Below are 20,170 nucleotides of genomic sequence, written 5' to 3'. Positions count from 1 at the left end.
GTACCCTCCATCTTTCCCAACATCAGGGTCCTTTCCAGGGAGTCTTCTCTTCTCATGAGGTGGCCAAAGTATTGGAGCCTCAGCTTCAGGATCTGTCCTTCCAGTGAGCACTCAGGGCTGATTTCCTTCAGAATGGAGAGGTTTGATCTTCTTGCAGTCCATAGGACTCTCAAGAGTCTCCTCCAGCACCATAATTCAAAAGCATCAATTCTTTGGCGATCAGCCTTCTTTATGGTCCAGCTCTCACTTCCATACATCACTACTAGGAAAATCGTAGCTTTAACTATACGGACCTTTGTTGGCAAGGTGATGTCTCTGCTTTTTAAGATGCTGTCTAGGTTTGCCATTGCTTTTCTCCCAAGAAGTAGGCATCTTTTAATTTCGTGACTGCTGTCACCATCTGCAGTGATCATGGAGCCCAAGAAAGTAAAATCTCTCACTGCCTCCATTTCTTCCCCTTCTATTTGCCAGGAGGTGATGGGACCAGTGGCCATGAGTTTGTTATTGGTATGAGCTTTTGTGTGCATGCACACTTCTTCAGATACACTGAAACAGGTTTGCCACACCTATCAGCCAATCACCCATTCCCACCACCCTTCTGAGTAATACCCCTCCCCACCCTCTCACTATATATAAGGGTCTGGTGACTTCTGTTTCAGTGTATCTGAAGAAGTGTGCATGCACATGAAAGCTCATACCAATAACAAACTTAGTTGGTCTCTTAAGGTGTTTTTGGAGGGATTTTTTTAATTTTGTTTTGACTATGGCAGACCAACACAGCTACCTACCTGTTTCTGATTTAGGTAGTGCAATTGTAGTTGATTGGGAGGTTTGGTGCACCAGACTCACTTCCCCCAAAGCTCTGGACTTCTTGCTGTAAATAAAGTGATGGGGAAACTTAACCGGAAATGGTTTAAGGCAGCATCATCTAACCTCCTTTCAACCATGCAAACAAATCAGGATGAATGTTCAATGAACAGGTCATCTGGAAGCTCCCTAACCTAGGGAGAAGAAAGGAGGTGTCCATAGGGCACTGATAAGTGCAGTGCATCTGACCCACATTTCCCTCCGGTTCTCTGTTGTGGCCAGCCAGATGGTCCTCTTTAGTTGTTTGCTTCCCAGCAAACTGATAGTCAGATGTACTGCCCCTGAATATGGAAGCTCTATTTGGCTAGCCGCTGTTAATTTGTTTAATCAACCTCCTGAAAAATCATCTAAAGCAGCCTTCCTCAAACTCGGCCCTCCAGATGTTTTGGGACTACAATTCCCATCATCCCTGGCCACTGGTCCTGCTAGCTAGGGATCATGGGAGTTGTAGGCCAAAAACATCTGGAGGGCCGAGGTTGAGGAAGCCTGCTGGCCTGCCAAGTATTGCTGGACTACAACTCCCATCATTCCCGGCCATTGGCTACGCTGGCTGGGACTGATGGGAACTGTACCCCACAGCATCTGGCTGCCTCTGATCTGTAGAGTCACAGATCAGGGTCACTGCTCTAAAGCCAATATCAATCATTACCTTGTGTGGCTGCACACTCTGTAATTGCCCTTCATGTGATGATGGCTTGGTTTTATTGTCCTGAGTCTGCTGCCAATCAGTTTTATTGGATTTCTGGTTCTAGGAAGCAGGAAGGCAGGAAGTTAATAACCTCTATCTTCGCTCCTCTCTTTCCCTACAACAGGCATAGGCAAACTTGCCCCTCCAGATGTTTTGGGACTATAATTCCCATCACCCCTGACTACTGGTCCTGTTAGCTAGGGATGATGGGAGTTGTAGTCCCAAAACATCTGGAGGGCCGAGTTTGCCTATGTCTGCCCTACAGCATTTAAGACTTCTACCTAATCACCCTGGTTATCTTTTTATTTCTGGTATACTCAAAAGACCTGCTTCTGAATCTTTTGCATTTTTTCCCCTTTGGGAAGTTTTCCCCGCAACCCATTCATCATTAGGGCTGTTCTATACTGCTTCTTTTCTAACTCTGTGCTCTTCACTTGAGAAAATGTTCGCTGGCTTTCTTTGATTAGAAAACATAGATAAAACACTTAAACAGATGTTTCCGTTTTGGAGAATTAAGGGGTGGTATTCAGCTAAGTTTTACTCAGAGCAAACCAACTTAAATTAATGAACATGGCAAATTAATTTCAAGGGGTTTACTCTGAGTAAAACTTAAGTTGGCTACCACCCATGGTTGTTTAATGTTTAACTCTAATTACCCAGCAGTTGCAGAGTTTGTTTGACAGTAGAAAATGGCAATAAATAATAATGCAAATGTTGGGTTTATTGACTCATAGACGTGTAGATGACCCCCCGGATCATCTAGTCCTATCTCCTGCAATGCAGAAATCATAACTAAAGTACAAGGCTCATTAGAGATGTTTGTTCTGATATGCTGAAGGAATCAAATTCCCTGCTACTGGTAATGGAATCTGGCTTGTTATAGTAGATTGTTGTTGTTGTTGTTGTTTAGTCGTTTAGTCGTGTCCGACTCTTCGTGACCTCATGGACCAGAGCATGCCAAGGCACTCCTGTCTTCCACTGACTCCCACAGTTTGGTCAAATTCATGCTGGTAGCTTCGAGAACACTGTCCAGCCATCTCACCCTCTGTCGTCCTCTTCTCCTTGTGCCCTCCATCTTTCCCAGCATCAGGGTCCTTTCTAGGGAGTCTTCTCTTCTCATGAGGTGGCCAAAGTATTGGAGCCTCAGCTTCACGATCTGTCCTTCCAGTGAGCACTCAGGGCTTATTCCCTTCAGAATGGATAGGTTTGGCCTTCTTGTAGTCCATGGGACTCTCAAGAGTCTCCTCCAGCACCATAATTCAAAAGCGTCAATTCTTCGGCAATAGTAGACTGTAGCGGGTGTAAAATGGAATTGTGTCCTGGTTATTTTGTGTGTGTGTGTGTGTGTGTGTGTGTGTGGTTGTAGTTTTTCCAATAGCAGATTCCAGGCTGCTGCTATTTTTGGGGGGTGGGGGTGGGATTCAGTCAGGGCTATTCAGGTTACATAATTATAGTTAATTGGGAGATCTTTGTGCAACAAACCTGTTTCCCTGGAAAATCAGACTTTTTTGCAGTAAGGAAAGTGACAAGAAAATGCGAGACAAAAAGTGTAAGCTAACATTTGCTTTGCTGCAACTTCACCTAACCTCCCTACAAATGCTCATTAAATAGCCAGCACTGTCTAATCTCATTGCAAACAGATCAGGATGTATACTGAACAAAACAGGTCAGCTAGAACTGCCCTCATTTCAGAGGAGGTGGACTCTGCTTGTGAGCTACAGTTTTCTGAAAGACACAACAGCAAAAAGGGATGCATGGTAACTGTAAGATATGTGTAAATAAAATCCAGTATACCATTACAAAATATAATAGTGCTTAGCATTTGCATGGATCTACAGGGGATGCAATCTGCTTCTGAGTGCGCCAGCTTTTGCTGTGAAAATGGCAAGCCAGGAATAAGGCTGCTGATTGCAAGGCAGCTCATGCTGTGATTAAAGTACAATCCTGAGCATATACCGAGATTTTATTTGTCTCTTTAGCTTCTTATTGGCTGTGGTTCTCTAAGGAAATCAGGCAGAGATCTTTCTCACTCAGGCACCCTGTGATCCCTTTAACTGACATTCCAAGGGGATGAATTCGGGAGCACTTCCAGAAGGATGCACACCAGGAATGGGAAACCAGTGACAGCAGGAAGGCCACAGGTCTCTTGCTTCTGTCAGCCCCAGGCAGCGCAGCCAGTGGTCAGAGGTGATGGGTAGTTGCTGTCTTAAAATGTATAGACTCATAGAATTGCATAGAGTTGGAAAAGACCATGAAGGTCATCTCGTCCAACCCCCTGCAATGCAGGAATGCAGGGTGGGGCCTGCAACCATGCAATTAAGAGTCTCATGCTCTACTGACTGAAGGAGGACCACAGATTCCCCATCCAACATCTAGCCAAATATGAGTGTTTCAGAGGAGGGTATAAAAGATAGTTGGTAGAGCCAGTGGTGTAGCGTGGGTTGTCAGCACCCGGGGCAAGGCAAATAATTTGCGCCCCCTAACCCGTGGATTTGCGCCCCCTAACCTGTGGATTTGCGCCCCCTAACCTTAACCCCCAGATGTTGCGCATGGTGCGGCCGGCCCCCCCTGCACCCCCACGCTACGCCACTGGGTAGAGCACAAGACTCTTAATCTCAGGGTTATGGGTTTGAGCCCCACGTTGGGCAAAAGATCCCTACATTTCAAGTGGCTGACCCAGAAATGACCCTCTTGGTCCCATCCAGCTCTACAATTCTATGAGTCTTAAGTTCTATGCTGGAAGGATGAAGAAATTATATACCCAGTACAGTCATACCTCAGGTTATAGACGCCTCAGGTTGCTTTTTTTCGGGTTACAGACCGCCGAAACCCGGAAGTACTGGAACGAGTTACTTCCGGGTTTCGGCGGTTGTGCATGCTCAGAAGTGCTGAATTGCAGCCCGCCCGTGCGCAGAAGCGCCGCTGTGGGTTGCGAACGCTGTGGGTTGCGAACGTTCATCCCGCACGGATCACGTTCGCAACCCAAGCGTCCACTGTATATCCTTCATATAGTGGTACCTCAGGTTAAGAACTTAATTCGTTCTGGAGGTCCGTTCTTAACCTGAAACTGTTCTTAACTGAGGTACCACTTTAGCTAATGGGGCCTCCCGCTGCCTCCACAATACTACCACCACTCGATTTCTGTTCTCATCCTGAAGCAAAGTTCTTAACCCGAGGTACTATTTCTGGGTTAGTGGAGTCTGTAACCTGAAGCGTCTGTAACCTGAAGCGTGTGTAACCCGAGGTACTACTGTACACATAATAGATCTCTGTGGTCTGTGAGAAAGTTCCATGGGTCCCAGTAGCCCATTCCATAGTAAGGCACCATCTCTACTATACATTTGAAGGACATGTTAGCCATTCTGGTTAACTCTGTGAGCTTTGTGTACATTGGAATATAGGAAGCTTCTTTAGAATTGTAGAGTTGGATGGGGCCCCAAGAGTCATCTAGTCCAACCCCTTGCAATGCATGGATCTCACCTAAAGCATCCGTGGCAGGTGACCATCCAACCTCTTCCTAAAAATCTCCAAGGAAGGAGAGTCCACCACCTCCAGAGGGTGACCGCTCTTAGCACCAGAAAGTTCTTCCTGAAGTTTAGTCAGAAACTCCTTTCATAATAATAATAATAATAATAATAATAATAATAATAATAATAATAATAATAATTTATTATTTATGCCCAGCCCATCTGGCTGGGTTTCCCCAGCCACTCTGGTCAGCTTCCAGCAGAACACTAAAATACAATAACCTATTAAACATTAAAAAGCTTCCCTAAACAGAGCTGCCTTCAGATGTCTTCTGAATGTCAGGTAGTTGTTTTTCGCTTTGACATCTGGTGGGAGGGCGTTCCACAGGGTGGGTGCCACTACCGAGAAGGCCCTCTGCCTGGTTCCCTGTAACCTCACTTCTCGCAATGAGGGAACCACCAGAAGGCCCTCAGCACTGGACCTCCTCAGTGTCCGGGCAGAACGATGGGGCTGGAGACGCTACTTCCCCCATTGGTTCAAGTCCTACCCACCAGAGCAAGAGAAAACAAGCCCTTATACCGAGTCAGACCACCGATCCATTTAGCTGCATATTGTCCACACTGGCTGGCAGCTGATCTCCAGAGTTTTGAGCAGGGATTCCTTCCAGCCCTTCTGGAGAAGATGGGGATTGAACCCAAGCTACAGCCTTTCCCCTTATCATTGCCATCAGTGGACTACATAGACACAATAAATTTGGATGAAAGCACATGTTGAAGTCTGAGCCTGTGTTCTCCATTAAATGAGGCAACCCTGGAAAGCGATGCTGCTGTCCACAGCATTGGTGCAAAGAAGTTATTGCAATGAAGACGAGCACCGAGGCTCTTGAAATGTTAATGTTGTGCCTGTGTGCCGACGCTCCTCTAACGACTCTTCCCAAACGAGGCAAAATAGATGAGTGTTGTGGGCGGCTTTGCACTTGACATTTTCAGTGTGGGTATAAATACCCAGAGTGTGAAACAGGCAGGCTCCCCGCCGGTTGTCAAAGGCACATGCAGAGAATGGTGACCGTTCCCTGCAAAATGCGCAGAAGCAAGCGTCTGATTCTTGGCTGCCCCTTCTGCGCTAAAGCGTCTATTTATACATGCACCCTCTGTTCACACTGGATAAGGGATGTGTGCGTATACGTGTATATATAAAACACCAGATTTTGTTTTAATCTTTAAAAATAGTGGGGAGCTGTATTAGGTTGACACAAATCAAATTAATAGTTGTCGGTTGGGGAAGTGGGCGGGCAATCCTATGGCGAGATCTGTCTGGACGAGCAGTTTAGGATGCAGCCCATCTCTGGCTCGGCCAGCTGATTCCTCTCTCGGCTGGAGTCAAATTCACAACCCTGGCTCAGCCCATTATAGGTAAAGGTAAAGGGACCCCTGACCATTAGGTCCAGTCGTGAATGACTCTGGGGTTGCGGCGCTCATCTCGCTTTATTGGCCAAGGGAGCCGGCGTACAGGTCATGTGGCCAGCATGACTAAGCCGCTTCTGGCGAACCAGAGCAGCGCACGGAAGCGCCGTTTACCTTCCCGCCGGAGTGGTACCTATTTATCTACTTGCACTTTGATGTGCTTTCAAACTGCTAGGTTGGCAGGAGCTGGGACCGAGCAATGGGAGCTCACCCCGTCGTGGGGATTTGAACCACTGACCTTCTGATCGGCAATCCTAGGCTCTGTGGTTTAACCCACAATGCCACCTGCATCCCCAGCCCATTATATGTTGGTGTAAATTGCTCATCCTGGCTCAGGTGCTGAGCCAAAGCTGTTTGCCGGGGGGGGGGAGAGAATCCTAAGCCTGTACACCTTGCAGAGGCCCCCAAGTCCTAGGGGCCCAGTTCTTTTGCTCATGTTCTGAATGTTAAGGGGGAGGGGGAGGCCGAGTGTTGAACTGAGAGGGGAAGGAGGAAGGAGCTGTCAGGAGTTCAGCCTACACTCGAGGAGGACCCTGGCAGAGACACATGCCTGACTGGCATGTTCCCTCCCTCCTGGTCGATCGTTTGGGAGCTTCATAAGCTTTCTTCTGCCTGAACATCACAGCGACCGATGCCAACCGACACCGGCACACTTAGGGATCCGCAGAGTTTGCGCATCATGTGCATGACAGACCTCAGCAACTTAGCATTTTGGCTAATCTACTTTATTTACATATCAACACACACGGAGCACTGCATCATGGATCCCTCCCTCTCTGTAGTATCAGACAGCAAAGAGAAAAAGACAAAGGACAATAGTCCCACTTCATGGAACACAGTAACACCAACATCCTGTCTCTGTCACATCCCACTCTGTGGAGTCAAAACATACACCATCGTGTGATAGACAACAATCCCATGACTGCAATCATGGAGCATGAATTCTACATGAGTACAGTCATACCTCGGGTTGAATGCGCTTCGGGTTGAGCACATCCGAGTTGCGCTCCGCGGCAACCCAGAAGTAACGGAGCACGTTACTTCTGGGTTTCACCATTTGCACATGCGCAGACACTCAAAATGACGTCACATACATGCGCAGAAAAGCAACGTGTGCGTGCGCAGACGTGCCGTCGCTAGTTAAGTTTGCTTCTAGATATGAACGGGGCTCTGGAACGGATCCCGTTCGTATTTAGAGGTACCACTGTAGAATGTGTCCTTTTATTTAAAATGTATCTCTGGGTTATTTGTGGGGCCTGCCTGGTGTTTTTACATGAGTAGAATGTGTGCTTTTGTTTAAAATGCATCTCTGGGTTATTTGTGGGGCATAGGAATTCATTCATATATTTTTTTTTCAAAATATAGTCTGGCCCCCCACAAGGTCTGAGGGATAGTGGACCGGCCCCCTGCTGAAAAAGTTTGCTGACCCCTGTTCTTGTGCATAGGATTGCTCTCCTGATGGAACTACCGGCCTTCTTTTATTTAACTGTTAAGACTATCATCGCCATGCCCCTTGTTAGCCAGAGTTATGGCTCTGATTTCTCCCACGGCTGTTTGTGTGTTCTGTGATTCTGCAAAACCAAAGGCAGAATTCTTCCTGACAACCTCTGTTTTCATTTAGGGGAGGGGAAAAAAACAAGACAAAACCCTCAAGTTTCCTGTCCCCGTGGCTGCAACGCTATTATAGAATCATAGAATTGTAGAGTCGGAAGGGACCCCAAGGGTCATCTAGTCCAACCGCCTGCAATCCATGAACCTCAGCTGTTATGCAAAGACAAATGCAAACCCTGAAATATGTTGAACACATTTACCGGTAATTTATACAACTCAGGGTTTTTCAACACATTGTTTGGATTTCCTTGGTGCAGACCTTCATGCATTTGCTTAACCCTACTTGACCCTCACTTCAACAGTTTTTGACTCCGTTTTAAAGCTCCAGGTTCTAAAAGACCCGTCGGACAGTATTTCCATATCTTGTCCTCAGCCGCTGTGTGTCTCAGCCCTGTGAAAATCCGTATTTTTGAGGTAATTAAAATGTTTTGGCAGCTCTTTGATTCCTCCCCTCCTTTTAAACCACGAAACCTCAGTGAAAGAATTTTTTATTTAGTGTGGGATGCAAAAGCTGGTGGGCGACATCTGTTTGACACACTCCTTAGTGGGTCCAATGGTACATTTTGGAAGGGGGGGGAGAGAAACTTTGCTTTCCCCCCCTTCCCAAAAACCATAGGACATCTTTTTATATAACTGGGAAAAGTCGCATGCAGCATATTGACAATCTGTTGGTGCTGCTTAACCATTGATTTTTCTTTGGATGCTTCTCCTTGCTGCTGCTGCTTTATTATAAAATCATGTTGATGGATGACAATCTGCAGGTGGTAGGAGGATGAAAAAGGGCCGAGATGGGAATAGCCCATTCGAGTTGTCTGCTGGAAGTAGGAAACTGGTGGGAAGAAAGCAGAAAGGGGAAGGGTGGTGGTCGAGAAGACCAAACGCAAGTCTTGGCTGTAGCCAAGGGTTCACTAGAGACAGAGGCCCTGGAGTTGACTGGAGATGGTATGAGCAACTAATTCCATCCTCTTCCAGCATTGCGGGCTTTCAATCCTAGGTCTGCCTCTTTCCCATTGCATGCTACTGCATCCTACATTTTGGGTACCCAATAATAATAATAATGATGATGATGATGATGATGATGATGATGATGATGATGTTTCCCCAGCCACTCTGGGCAGCTTCCAACAAAGACCAAAAATACACTAAATGTCACACATTAAAAACTTCCCTGAACAGGGATTCCTTCAGATGTCTTCTGAATGTTAGGTAGTAGTTTATCTCCTTGACATCTGATAGGAGGGGTTCCACAGGGTGGGTGCCACTAATAATAATAATGATAATAATAAAAATAATAATTTATTATTTATACCCCACCCATCTGGCTGGGTTTCCCCAGCCACTCTGGGCAGCTTCCAACAAAACAATAAAATACAATAACTTATTAAACATTAAATCTCCCCTAAACAGGGCTGCCTTTAGATGTCTTCTAAAAGCTTGGTAGTTATTTTTCTCTTTGACATCTGGTGGGAGGGCATTCCACAGGGCGGGTCCCACTACCGAGAAGGCCCTCTGCCTGGTTCCCTGTAGCTTTGCTTCTCGCATTGAGGGAACTGCCAGAAGGCCCTTGGCGCTGGACCTCAGCGTCCGGCCAGAACGATGGGAGTGGACATGCTCTTTCAGTGCATGCTTTTATGCACAGTGCTCAATGCATCCACCTATAAAATGTTCATTTTGCATGCAACCTCTGTGCACACCACAAAGCACTTTGATACCACTTCAAACAGCCACGGATACCCACCCCCCAAAAAATAATAATTCTGGGAACTGTGGTTTGTTAAACGTGCTGGTAGTTGTTAGGAGACCCCATTTCCTTTCACAGAGTTATAGTTCCCAGAGTTCCCTATGAAGAGGGATTGATGGTTGAACCACTCTGGGAATTGTAGCAAATCCCACCCTCCAGCAACACACACATAGACATACATCTGAAGAAGTATCTGAAGAAGTGTGCATGCACATGAAAGCTCATACCAATAACCAACTTAGTTGGTCTCTAAGGTGCTACTGGGATGCGAGTGGTGCTGTGGGTTAAACCACAGAGCCTAGGACTTGCCGATTGAAAGGTCGGCGGTTCGAATTCCCGTGACAGGGTGAGCTCCTGTTGCTCGGTCCCTGCTCCTGCCAACCTAGCAGTTCAAAAGCACGTCAAAGTGCAAGAGGATAAATAGGTACCGCTCTGGCGGGAAGGTAAATGGCATTTCTGTGCACTGGTCTGGTTTGCCAGAAGTTGCTTAGTCATGCTGGCCACATGACCCGGAAGCTGTACGCCAGCTCCCTCGGCCAATAAAGCGAGATGAGCACCGCAACCCCAGAGTCGTCCGCGACTGGACCTAATGGACAGGGGTCCCTTTACCTTTTAAGGTGCTACTGGAAGGAATTATTTTATTTTGTTTCGACTACAGCAGACCAACATGGCTACCTACCTGTAACATACACACAGACTGGAGATTTGCAGACCCACCAAACCTCTGAACCTTTGAAGGAGAAGGTGCTGGGCAGATATTTAAAAGGGAAGCGGGTCTCTGTTGCTGGTAAACAATTATTCCCCCCCGGCTACTACCAGTTTTACTTGTCCACATCCACTACATTGTGCTACTGGAATATCGCTTTATAAAGAATGTCAAGCAAAGTGCCTGTTTTTGGGGTTTGATTCCATGGTGACATCCAAAAACTAAACTTGTGGTGGCTGTCATGGCAACAGTGTCATAATACTTGCTATTAATATTACACACTGAGAGCATGTTTTGAGGCTTGCCAATTATGTCTATATCTATATATCTGATGCTTTCACACACATCCCATCATTGCGTTTGAGCTACAATATGCCTAAATATTTTTGAGGGGAAATCTTATGGAGAAAATGCAATGGGCCTCCCCCCCCTCACTCTACAAAAATTTCACAGCGGTATTTCTCATGACCTATTTGATGCATATCACTGGTTTTCTAGATAATGGTTGTGTGGGTTTCTGCATGTCTTGCTGCACTCTTCATCTTTGGTCAAATCCCCATGTTTATCGTGCAGTGGTTTCAAAGTGTCTTCTGGAGAGTAACAAGTCTGAAATGCTATTAGTGTAAGCCAGGGGCTGAGAGCGCAGTATGTTTCCAACCAGGGTCTTCTACGGCAGCTGGAAAAGGGTCTAACCAAATGTCTCCATCCACTGCTGTTTTCATTGACTCACCCTCTTCTATATATGGTCCCTTTAAGCACACCTACATTTCATTGGATGCCAGGATTGGACTCCTCATACTTGGGTTCCAGCATGGATCTGGGCCTGAACTTAAAGGCACAGTTATGTAGCTAACATAATGCATGGTTGGGCAGCAGGAAAGGGTTAATCTGGTTGTTGTTCTTGTTGTTATTTATTAAATTTGTATACAGTGGTACCTCGGTTTACAAACTTAATCTGTTTGGAAGTCCGTTCTTAAACCGAAACCGTTCTTAAACCGAGGCGCACTTTCCCTAATGAGGCCTACCACCGCCAGTGCCCTTCCACCGTTCCGATTCCGTTCTTAGACCGAGGTAAAGTTCTCAAACCGGGACACTATTTCCAGTTTTGTGGAGTTCATAAACCAAATCGTTCTTAAACTGGACTGTCCTTAAACCGAGGTACCAATGTACTGCCCTATATCCACAGGTCCCACTGTGGTTGTCAACATAAAATCACAACATTAAAACACAAAATTCATAATAAACACAAGAACAACCCAATATCACACACACACAAACACACATTTTATAAGGGCCTTGGAAGTCTATCAGGTAGCAGCTTGTGGTCAGCACCTTGGAGAGTTCCCATCACTTGTAGGAATTGCTCCATCACCTGTTGAAGCCCACTGAGCAGTTTTAAAGTAGTGTCTGGAGATGGCCCTAACCCACTCTTGGCCATTATGGGCTGGCAGAAGTCCTGGATTTGTTCTGTAGCTTCCATGTGTATGTTCTGTCTTCTAAACCCAGAGATGAGTGCTTTTTATATGGTCCTATATTGAAATGGTCTGGACCTACATTGGCTCCCAGTACATTTCCAAGCACAATTCCAAGTGTTGGTGCTGACTTTTAAAGCCCTAAACGGCCTCGGTCCAGTATATCTGAAGGAGCGTCTCCACCCCCATCGTTCAGCCCGGACACTGAGTTCCAGCACCGAGGGCCTTCCCTCACTGCGAAAGCTACAGGGAACCGGGCAGAGGGCCATCAGATGTCAAGGAAATAAACAACTATCTGACTTTTAGAAGACATCTGAAGGCAGCCCTGTTTAGGGAAGTTTTTAATGTTTGATGTTTTATTGTATTTTTAATATTTTGTTGGAAGCTGCCCAGAGTGGCTGGGGAAAACTATCCAGATAGGCGGGGTATAAATAATAATAATTATTATTATTATTATTATTATTATTATTATTATTATTGTTGTTGTTGTTGTTGTTATTATTATTATTATTATTTTATTGTTGTTGTTGTTACCACTTTAAAAATATGGGGTCTTGGCTTTGAGGATGGTTGTTTGAAAGACTTGGACAGTTCCATTACAGGCCCATTACACAAATTTGCATACAATCTGCGTGCAATTACTCTGAGCTACAGGATGGACCCCGTACATGGTATGCGTGGATTGAGGCCTCTGAAAATTAACATAGTGAGTGACTGACCTCTAAGCAAAGGGAATCAATGGTTTTTTTGTTTAGAAAGAAATGGATAGGTGATCTAAGGATCAATGCAAAAGGATTTCCCCCACCCTGGGCTACCACTGTTAACACCAGCACTGGACAGATGACTGCCTAATTTTTCAGGACGTACCCTCGGTTTTCTCCCTTTGTTATTGGACTTTGGGCGGGGAATAAAAGTTCTCTAAGGCAAACCCCACCATAGCTGCATCTGCAGAACCTCCTATGCCACAGAAACACAGTTTCAAGTTGACAGAGAACTGGTCTGTACAAATAGGAAATGTCATGTCAATTTCTAAGGCAATATGATTGCCTGATCAGTGTTGTCTTAGTTCAGTGTGTGTGTGTGTGTGTCTGTGTGTGTGTGTGTTTAAACATTCTGAAAAGGTTGCTCTTTTCAACTGTCTGGCGTTCTAATTTAGCTTTAGTTCTAAAAGTCAAACTGATACCTTCTTAACCTGTGCATAATTGGTATTAAGAGCTAAGAATACTTTCTGCTGGCCTCTTTCTTTTGCACCTCTTCCATCCTCACTAACGTTAGCTGCTGATTGTTAATGATAATGGTTGGAGAAGAAAGTGCCTGCTTTTCAACTCTGATTTGGAAGAACTTGCAGTGAGCAAAACATTAATTCTGTGAATAATTAAGCAAACTTGTGACCTGAGTGGCTCTCCTGCTATACTGGGAGCTGTGCCAGATGTAGCAATCAGTGCTGTGGGTTTTCTGGGTTTATTTCCTGGAGGTTTTCTCCATGCATATTGGGGTCGTTTGCATTGTAAACTTTTGTGTTTGCATCAGGAAACTTTCTGTTGCCCTAGAAACGAGTGGTCTCATTTAGCATGTTCGCTTCCCTTGTGTTTAGTATGCAAAACTAAAACTTTTGAAACTCACAAGCTGTATTTGCAGTTGGCATCTATTCTTTGCTACTAATGGACTTATAAAAACGGGGGAGGGGGGAATCCATGGAAAAATAAAGCACTGGAAATTTTATCATGGGGAATTTTCTGCCCGACATATCTGGTGACAATAAGAGGGGAAGGGTAGACAAGGAGTTGAACTGACCTGTGCTTCCATATCATGTCTAAATGCAAACTTTTGCACCTCTACTGGGGAGATGTGTGCATGATTTGAGGAGCCAAGAGTGCTATTGTTTCCCTATGACATCTGGCTGGGACCAAAGGATACTGCTATCTATATACAGTGTGAAATTGGTGATCAATTCAAATTGATCCGCATGACGAAGCATGTTGATCTTTCATTGTGGCATTCCGGCTCATAATATTAAGTTCTTGAGATGGCGAAAGGAACTACGAATGCTCTCTCTAGTATATATACTGTGGTGAGGGAGAGGTGTGCTTTTCACTGCTAGCACTAGTGTTATGGAATATACTCCCTCCTGAAATAAGAGCGGCCCCATCAGTATTGGCATCTCGACGGCTTTTGAAAATTCGCTTGTTTATATGAGGATCTCTTGACTTGAGCCTCCTGTTTTAATAGCTGTGCTGTTTTAAAGGGATTGCTTTATTGCATATTTTGGTTTCTGGATGTTTACATTTTGATGCTTGTGGCACTTCCAGTTATGGAAAACAAATGCTGTAGTTGTGGATTCCAGGGTACAAAATAGACTTTCTTAAACTATCCTTCTCTTGAAACCCTTCTCCTTTCTTTTATTCATTTTTCCCCAGATAAGGCTTTCCATCCAGGTTTCACGCTGGTTTTCAATTAAGCTTCATGTGTAGCATTTGCAGCTGGTCTACACGTCATGGTTCGGAAAGGTGAGTGCATTGGGCAATTTATGCAGCGCACGTCTGGCTTATAGAACTGATATAGATAAGCTTGATGCATATGAATATTTGCATTTTGTCAGGTTGTCGTGTATGAAAGGCTTTTTAGTTGAGTAAGCACCAGCTTCTTACCAATTAACTGATTATTTGACTGCCTGTGAATAATTTTGCATATTATCTTAATCTCAGTACAGGCACCAGTTTTTAGGCCTTTGAAGGAAGCAAAAATGTAACATGGAACCAAGAAAAGCTATGTTGTCTCCTTTTCCTTTTTCATACTGGGAAAGGCCATCATTATTTCCTGTTACACTTTTCCAGTGCATTGGAATACCCTCAAGTTTATAAATGTGCTGTTTATTTGCAGCCCAGACAATGAAAACTCAAGCTTGATTAAATCGCTTAAATCAGGGGTAGTCAACACGGTGCCCTCCAGATGTTTTTTTGGAGTCCAGCTTCCATGATCTCAGAACACAGGCTATACAAGCTGAGGGTGAATCAGAATTGTAGCCCAACAGCAACATTTGAAGGTCACTACATGGGCAAGCCCTGAATCGAAACACACAAGCCTGCCATTTTGTATATGCATTCTGCTGTGCAGAGGTGCCTATGTGGAGTTCAAGGGTTACACTGTTCATTACAGCATAATAAACAGTTAACAGCACAATCCTATGCAAGATCCCATTTTGTATAATAGGAAATATTCCCAGATGAGTGCATGCAGTCTTCAAATGTTTATTAACTAAGCCTTTTGACTTGAAAGAAGGGGGGAAAGCACCTCACACAACAGCAAGCAGGGTCAGAAGGTATCCTGTAAAGATGTACATGTTCTTTGGGCACCATGATAATCTTTATTCAGTATACAAGGCATCCATAGACAGCCATGTAGAAGAAGTCTATCAATAGTCATGATGGCTGTTAAGTCTAACAACATTGCATAGGATGGGGACCTTGTGGCTCTCCAAATGTTGTTGGATGCTGACTCTAATCAGCCTGAGCCAATGTGACCAGTGGCCAGGGATGATTCCTGCATTTCAGGGGGTTGGACTAGATGACCCTCGGTGTCTCTTCCAACTCTATGATCCTGTGATGGCTCTTGTTGTTCAGCAGCATCTGGAGGGACATACGGGGTCCTTATCCCTAGTGTAGGGTTAGGTGTGATGGCAGGTGTTCAAACCTTTTAAGCAAGGGATTCACTGGCAATTATTCAGGATTAGCAGCACTGTGTTTATCTGAGGGACAAAGAAAACTAATTCAGAATAAACTGAAGTCTGAGGTGAAATAGTCATGATGATGATGATGATGATGATGATGATGATGATGATGATAATTAATAATTTATTATTTATACCCCTCCCATCTGGCTGGGCTTCCCCAGCCACTCTGGGCAGCTTCCAACAAAATATTAAAATACAGTAATGCATCAAACATTAAAAGCTTCCCTAAAGAGGGCTGCCTTCAGATGTCTTCTAAAAGTCTGGTAGTTGTTGTTCTCTTTGACATCTGGTGGGAGGATGTTCAACAGGGCCCTCTGCCTGGTTCCCTGTAACTTGGCTTCTCACAGTGAGGGAACTGCCAGAAGGCCCTCGGTGCTGGGCCTCAGTGTCCGGGCAGAACGATGGAGGTGGAGAAGTTCATTCAGGTATCCTGGGCTAAGGCTGTTTAGGGTGTTAAAGGTCAGCACCAACACTTTGAATTGTGCTCGGAAACGTACTGGGAGCCAATGTAGGTCTTTCAGGACCGGTGTTATGTGGACCCGGCGACCACTCCCAGTCACTAGTCTAACTGTCCCATTCTGGATTAGTTGTAGTTGGGCCTACCTTCAAAGGTAGGCCCACATAGAGCGCATTGCAGTAGTCCATCTCATTCCTTCTCCTCTCGTGCCTCAATGTCTTCCAGATATCAACCAGAAGTAGTTCACTAGGTGGATCAGAGGCATGTTCCCTGAAGGGGGGGTCGTTGTCGCATACCAGGAGGGAGAGGGGCAATACAGCGGGGCAGTCAGCTCAGTGCAAGTGTTTCTATCAAAGTTGTCTTCTACAGTGGTAAGGGACACAGATGGCGCTGTGTGTTAAAGCACAGAGCCTAGGGCTTGCCAATCAGAAGGTCAGTGGTTCGAATCCCCGTGACGGGGTGAGCTCCCGTTGCTCAGTCCCTGCTCCTGCCAACCTAGCAGTTCGAAAGCACGAAGTGCAAGTAAAAAAATAGGTACCACTCCAGTGGGAAGGTCAATGGCGTTTCCATGCGCTGCTCTGGTTCACCAAAGCAGCTTAGTCATGCTGGTCACATGACCCGGAAGCTGTACGCCGGCTCCCTTGGCCAATAAAGCGAGATGAGCGCGGCAACCCCAGAGTCGTCTGCAACTGAACCTAACGGTCGGGGTCCCTTTACCTTTACCTTTAAAGTAGAAGTAAATCAAAGTGTTTCTTGCTTTCGCCCCTTTTGGTGGCATATTCCACTGGCGGTTTATTAGGTTTATGGAATACTGTTCAAAGCTGTTAGACAGATAGAAGTGGGTGTAAACATGGGCCTTTTGGAGTATCCCTCCTTTAGCCCCTGGCAAAGTTCAGCACAGAGATGCACTGCTTGCTTCTGTGGATGTTGCCTCCATTTGTACAAGTGAGAGAGAACATTTAAAGAAAAGGGAATCAGAATGACTAGAGAGATAATGGATGTATTACACCAAACTTGACATTTGTAGATGTGACCTGCACTCTCATTCCATTAACCTACAGAGGTGAGCTTGAAAGCCTGTTAAATACATTTTCTCGAGCAGAGTTGCTGTTCGGTTGGGTAAAATCCCCAACAATGTTTGACACGTTATAAGCAATGCCACTGGAGTATAATTAATAATAATTATATAATGACTGAAATGCTAGACCTGTGTTCCTGTTGTGTCATCTCCTTTTTCTTTCAGGAGAACAGAATTGAAATGTCTGTCAAAATATTCTTAGTCAAAATTTCTTGCTTGCTTGAAGGCAGTAAGATGACAGAGATTTCATTTCTGTGTCCTTTATTTGACCCCGTTCCATGTGTGTGCTGTGACTTTGGAGGGGGGGGGCAAGATACTGCTGCAGAATTCTTTAATTATTATTTAAGAAATACTGCTTGAAACCTCTCCTACACTGACCTGTGCCAACTATGGGTGAAAGGGTGAAATGCAACCATTTTGCAAGTTAGGAAATTAGACTTCAGCCTCTCAGATCGCTAACTACGATCTCGTTTAAAACTGTTGTCTTACCTTCCTTGCTTTAGATTTCTTTCTCCTTTTTTCTTTCAGAAAAAAACAGGAGTCCTCACACTCCAAAGCAAAAGCTTGAATTTTCTTTCTAAATATACAAAACACTTCCAGTTCAGTGAGTCATTTGGTCATAGGGAAATGAGGTGCTAATTACCAAAATGATAGAAATAGATGATTTTTTTAAAACAAAAAACAAAAAAAACCTACAGTAGTTAAGAAGAAAGCATTCCATATGCTAAATCTATGCATTTTTACAAGTTAATGAAGCAGAACGAGTTTTTGCATAGAAAGATTCAGACATATGTGGTAGTGATTGCTATGCTTCAGCTCTGGGGCATGACGAGATATTTCTAGTGGACGAACATTGCAATGGCCCTGCAATATTCTACTGCTTGAGCCAGTAAACTTGATATAACCTTGCTCAGAGCTCTGGCACTCTTTTAATAGCTCCCTCGTGTATAGCTTATGAAATTTCTTTGTTTCATTAACTGCCAGAGATGAACATTTCGTCTCTTAGTGGGAATTCTTTTCATTATCGGCATAATCTAAGTCTGGCTTCTACTTTAAAATGAAAAGCACAGATTGCAGGTTGGGGGAGGAATCAGCCAGATGTCCAGGATCAGGTGTTCTTCAGACATGTCAGTGGGATGCTTATCAGTGATTGGGGGAGCATTTAAGTGATCCAATCATGTGAGTGGGTGGAGATAAGGAATAAGGATGTGGGTGGTATATATTGAATTTAGTTTTTACTTAAAGACACATCTAACTGATCTGCATTTTCTGAAACAATGTACCAGCTGAAATGCAGCTGTTGTTCATAATATGCCCTTCTCTGAATTTTTCAACACAGTTCAAGTAATTTGTACAAAAATGCATATGTTGAGGTAAAGTGGTGCATTAAAAATGCACACATTAGTGAAAATGACATAGAAGAAGCGCATTATGCTAGGGAAAATTGCTTTGCAAAAGTGCATGCAAACATGCATGCATGTATAAATGCTACTGAATTTTCAGGACTGCTTCCTCTTAAAAGTAAATACATTGCAAACTGATGCAGTCATGGGAAGAATTGAACTTAATAATGGAAAAATGAGAAAAACATCATCTATTCCTCCTCAGGAGTAAAAGGTAAAGGGACCCCTGACCGTTAGGTCTAGTCGTGGCAACTCTGGGGTTGCGGCGCTCATCTCGCTTTACTGGCCGAGGGAGCCGGCGTACAGCTTCCGGGTCATGTGGCCAGCATGACTAAGCCACTTCTGGCGAACCAGAGCAGCACACGGAAAAGCCATTTACCTTCCCGCTGGAGTGGTACCTATTTATCTACTTGCACTTTGACGTGTTTTCAAACTGCTAGGTTGGCAGGAGTAGCACCAACAAAAAAGGCAGCATCCCTAAATAAATTTCATTTATTGTATCACTGAGCAATTTTTCAAATTATTATTTTGGAGGAGGCAGTATTTCATAACTGTTCAAAATCCTTATTGCTACTTTCTGGTTCTTGGAACTGCATTTCTCCTCATTGCTCACCTGTCTGCCTGGTCCATGTTTTTCCAGGTGTTTGCTGCTGCTGTGCTGCTTTGCGCCCTCGCTACAAACGCCTGGTGGATAACATCTTCCCTGAAGACCCAAAAGTAAGTAAAGGAAACGTCAAGCCACGTGGCTCGATTTGTTCCTGTGCTCAGGACCTGCTTGTCGGTTTCCCACAAGTGTCTGGTTGGCTACCATGAGAACAGCATGCTGGACCAGATGGGCCATTGGCCTGATCCTGCAGACTCTTCTTATGCTCTTATGTGACCATGCCTTGCATGTGAAAGGTTCCAAGTGCAGTTCTGAGGAACTTCAGCCTGTTGGCATCCACTACCTCTGGGGATGAAGTCAAACCACTGGAGAGTCACGGCGCCTGCTGTGGCAGCAGAAACCGGTAACTCGTAACTGCTGCCTCCCACATTATTTTTGCCATGTTAGGAGTACCAAAGTGACTTCCCCAGGGCTGTATGGAGGTCTTGTGTTGATCAGAGGACAAGAGCCCCGTAGGAATAACAAGGATGGCAGGAGATTGGATGCAAGTGAGCTGTGCAGGAGCAAGCTGGCAAGCAAGCTCCAAAACAAGCTGCCAGCTAGTTCTGCAGAGGCTCCTTTTATTAGCAGAAGTCAACAATTGGAAACAGTAGTGAAACCACTCTGCACATGACTTTTTTCCATCTAAGCACATTTCCAGCATTAGCAGATACATGTGTTAGGAGGTGTTTCCCTAAAATATTCCCCGATACTTGATTACGTCTGCATCCCTGGTCATGCTCCAGCCAAGCGTTATGTCTAGTAACCAAATCTGTGAGATGATAATCGGTCAGGGGAAAAACTCTGTCTTCCAGCCAAGAAGGCAAAAGGTCAGGGAGTGTG

At 44.9% G+C, this 20,170-nt stretch overlaps 1 protein-coding gene and 1 long non-coding RNA gene across 5 annotated transcripts in view; both read left to right on the top strand.

Moving 5' to 3' along the window:
• LOC310713282 overlaps positions 1 to 20,170 on the top strand; it is a 93,703-nt gene that overhangs the window by 9,204 nt on the left and 64,329 nt on the right. The window lies entirely within an intron of this gene.
• EFR3A (EFR3 homolog A) overlaps positions 1 to 20,170 on the top strand; it is an 84,497-nt gene that overhangs the window by 2,033 nt on the left and 62,294 nt on the right. For all 4 annotated transcript variants that reach the window (XM_083516662.1, XM_083516661.1, XM_083516660.1 and 1 more), the window contains exons 2-3: positions 14,434 to 14,523; positions 19,325 to 19,401. In XM_083516662.1, coding sequence (XP_083372788.1) covers positions 14,511 to 14,523; positions 19,325 to 19,401 — 90 coding nt within the window. In that variant the 5' untranslated portion in view covers positions 14,434 to 14,510. The remainder of the gene's footprint in view (positions 1 to 14,433; positions 14,524 to 19,324; positions 19,402 to 20,170) is intronic.

The sequence above is a fragment of the Podarcis liolepis genome, assembly GCF_965112155.1.
Source record: "Podarcis liolepis genome assembly, chromosome: 8".
NCBI lineage: Eukaryota > Metazoa > Chordata > Lepidosauria > Squamata > Lacertidae > Podarcis > Podarcis liolepis.
This window is presented reverse-complemented; position numbering and strand designations above follow the sequence as displayed.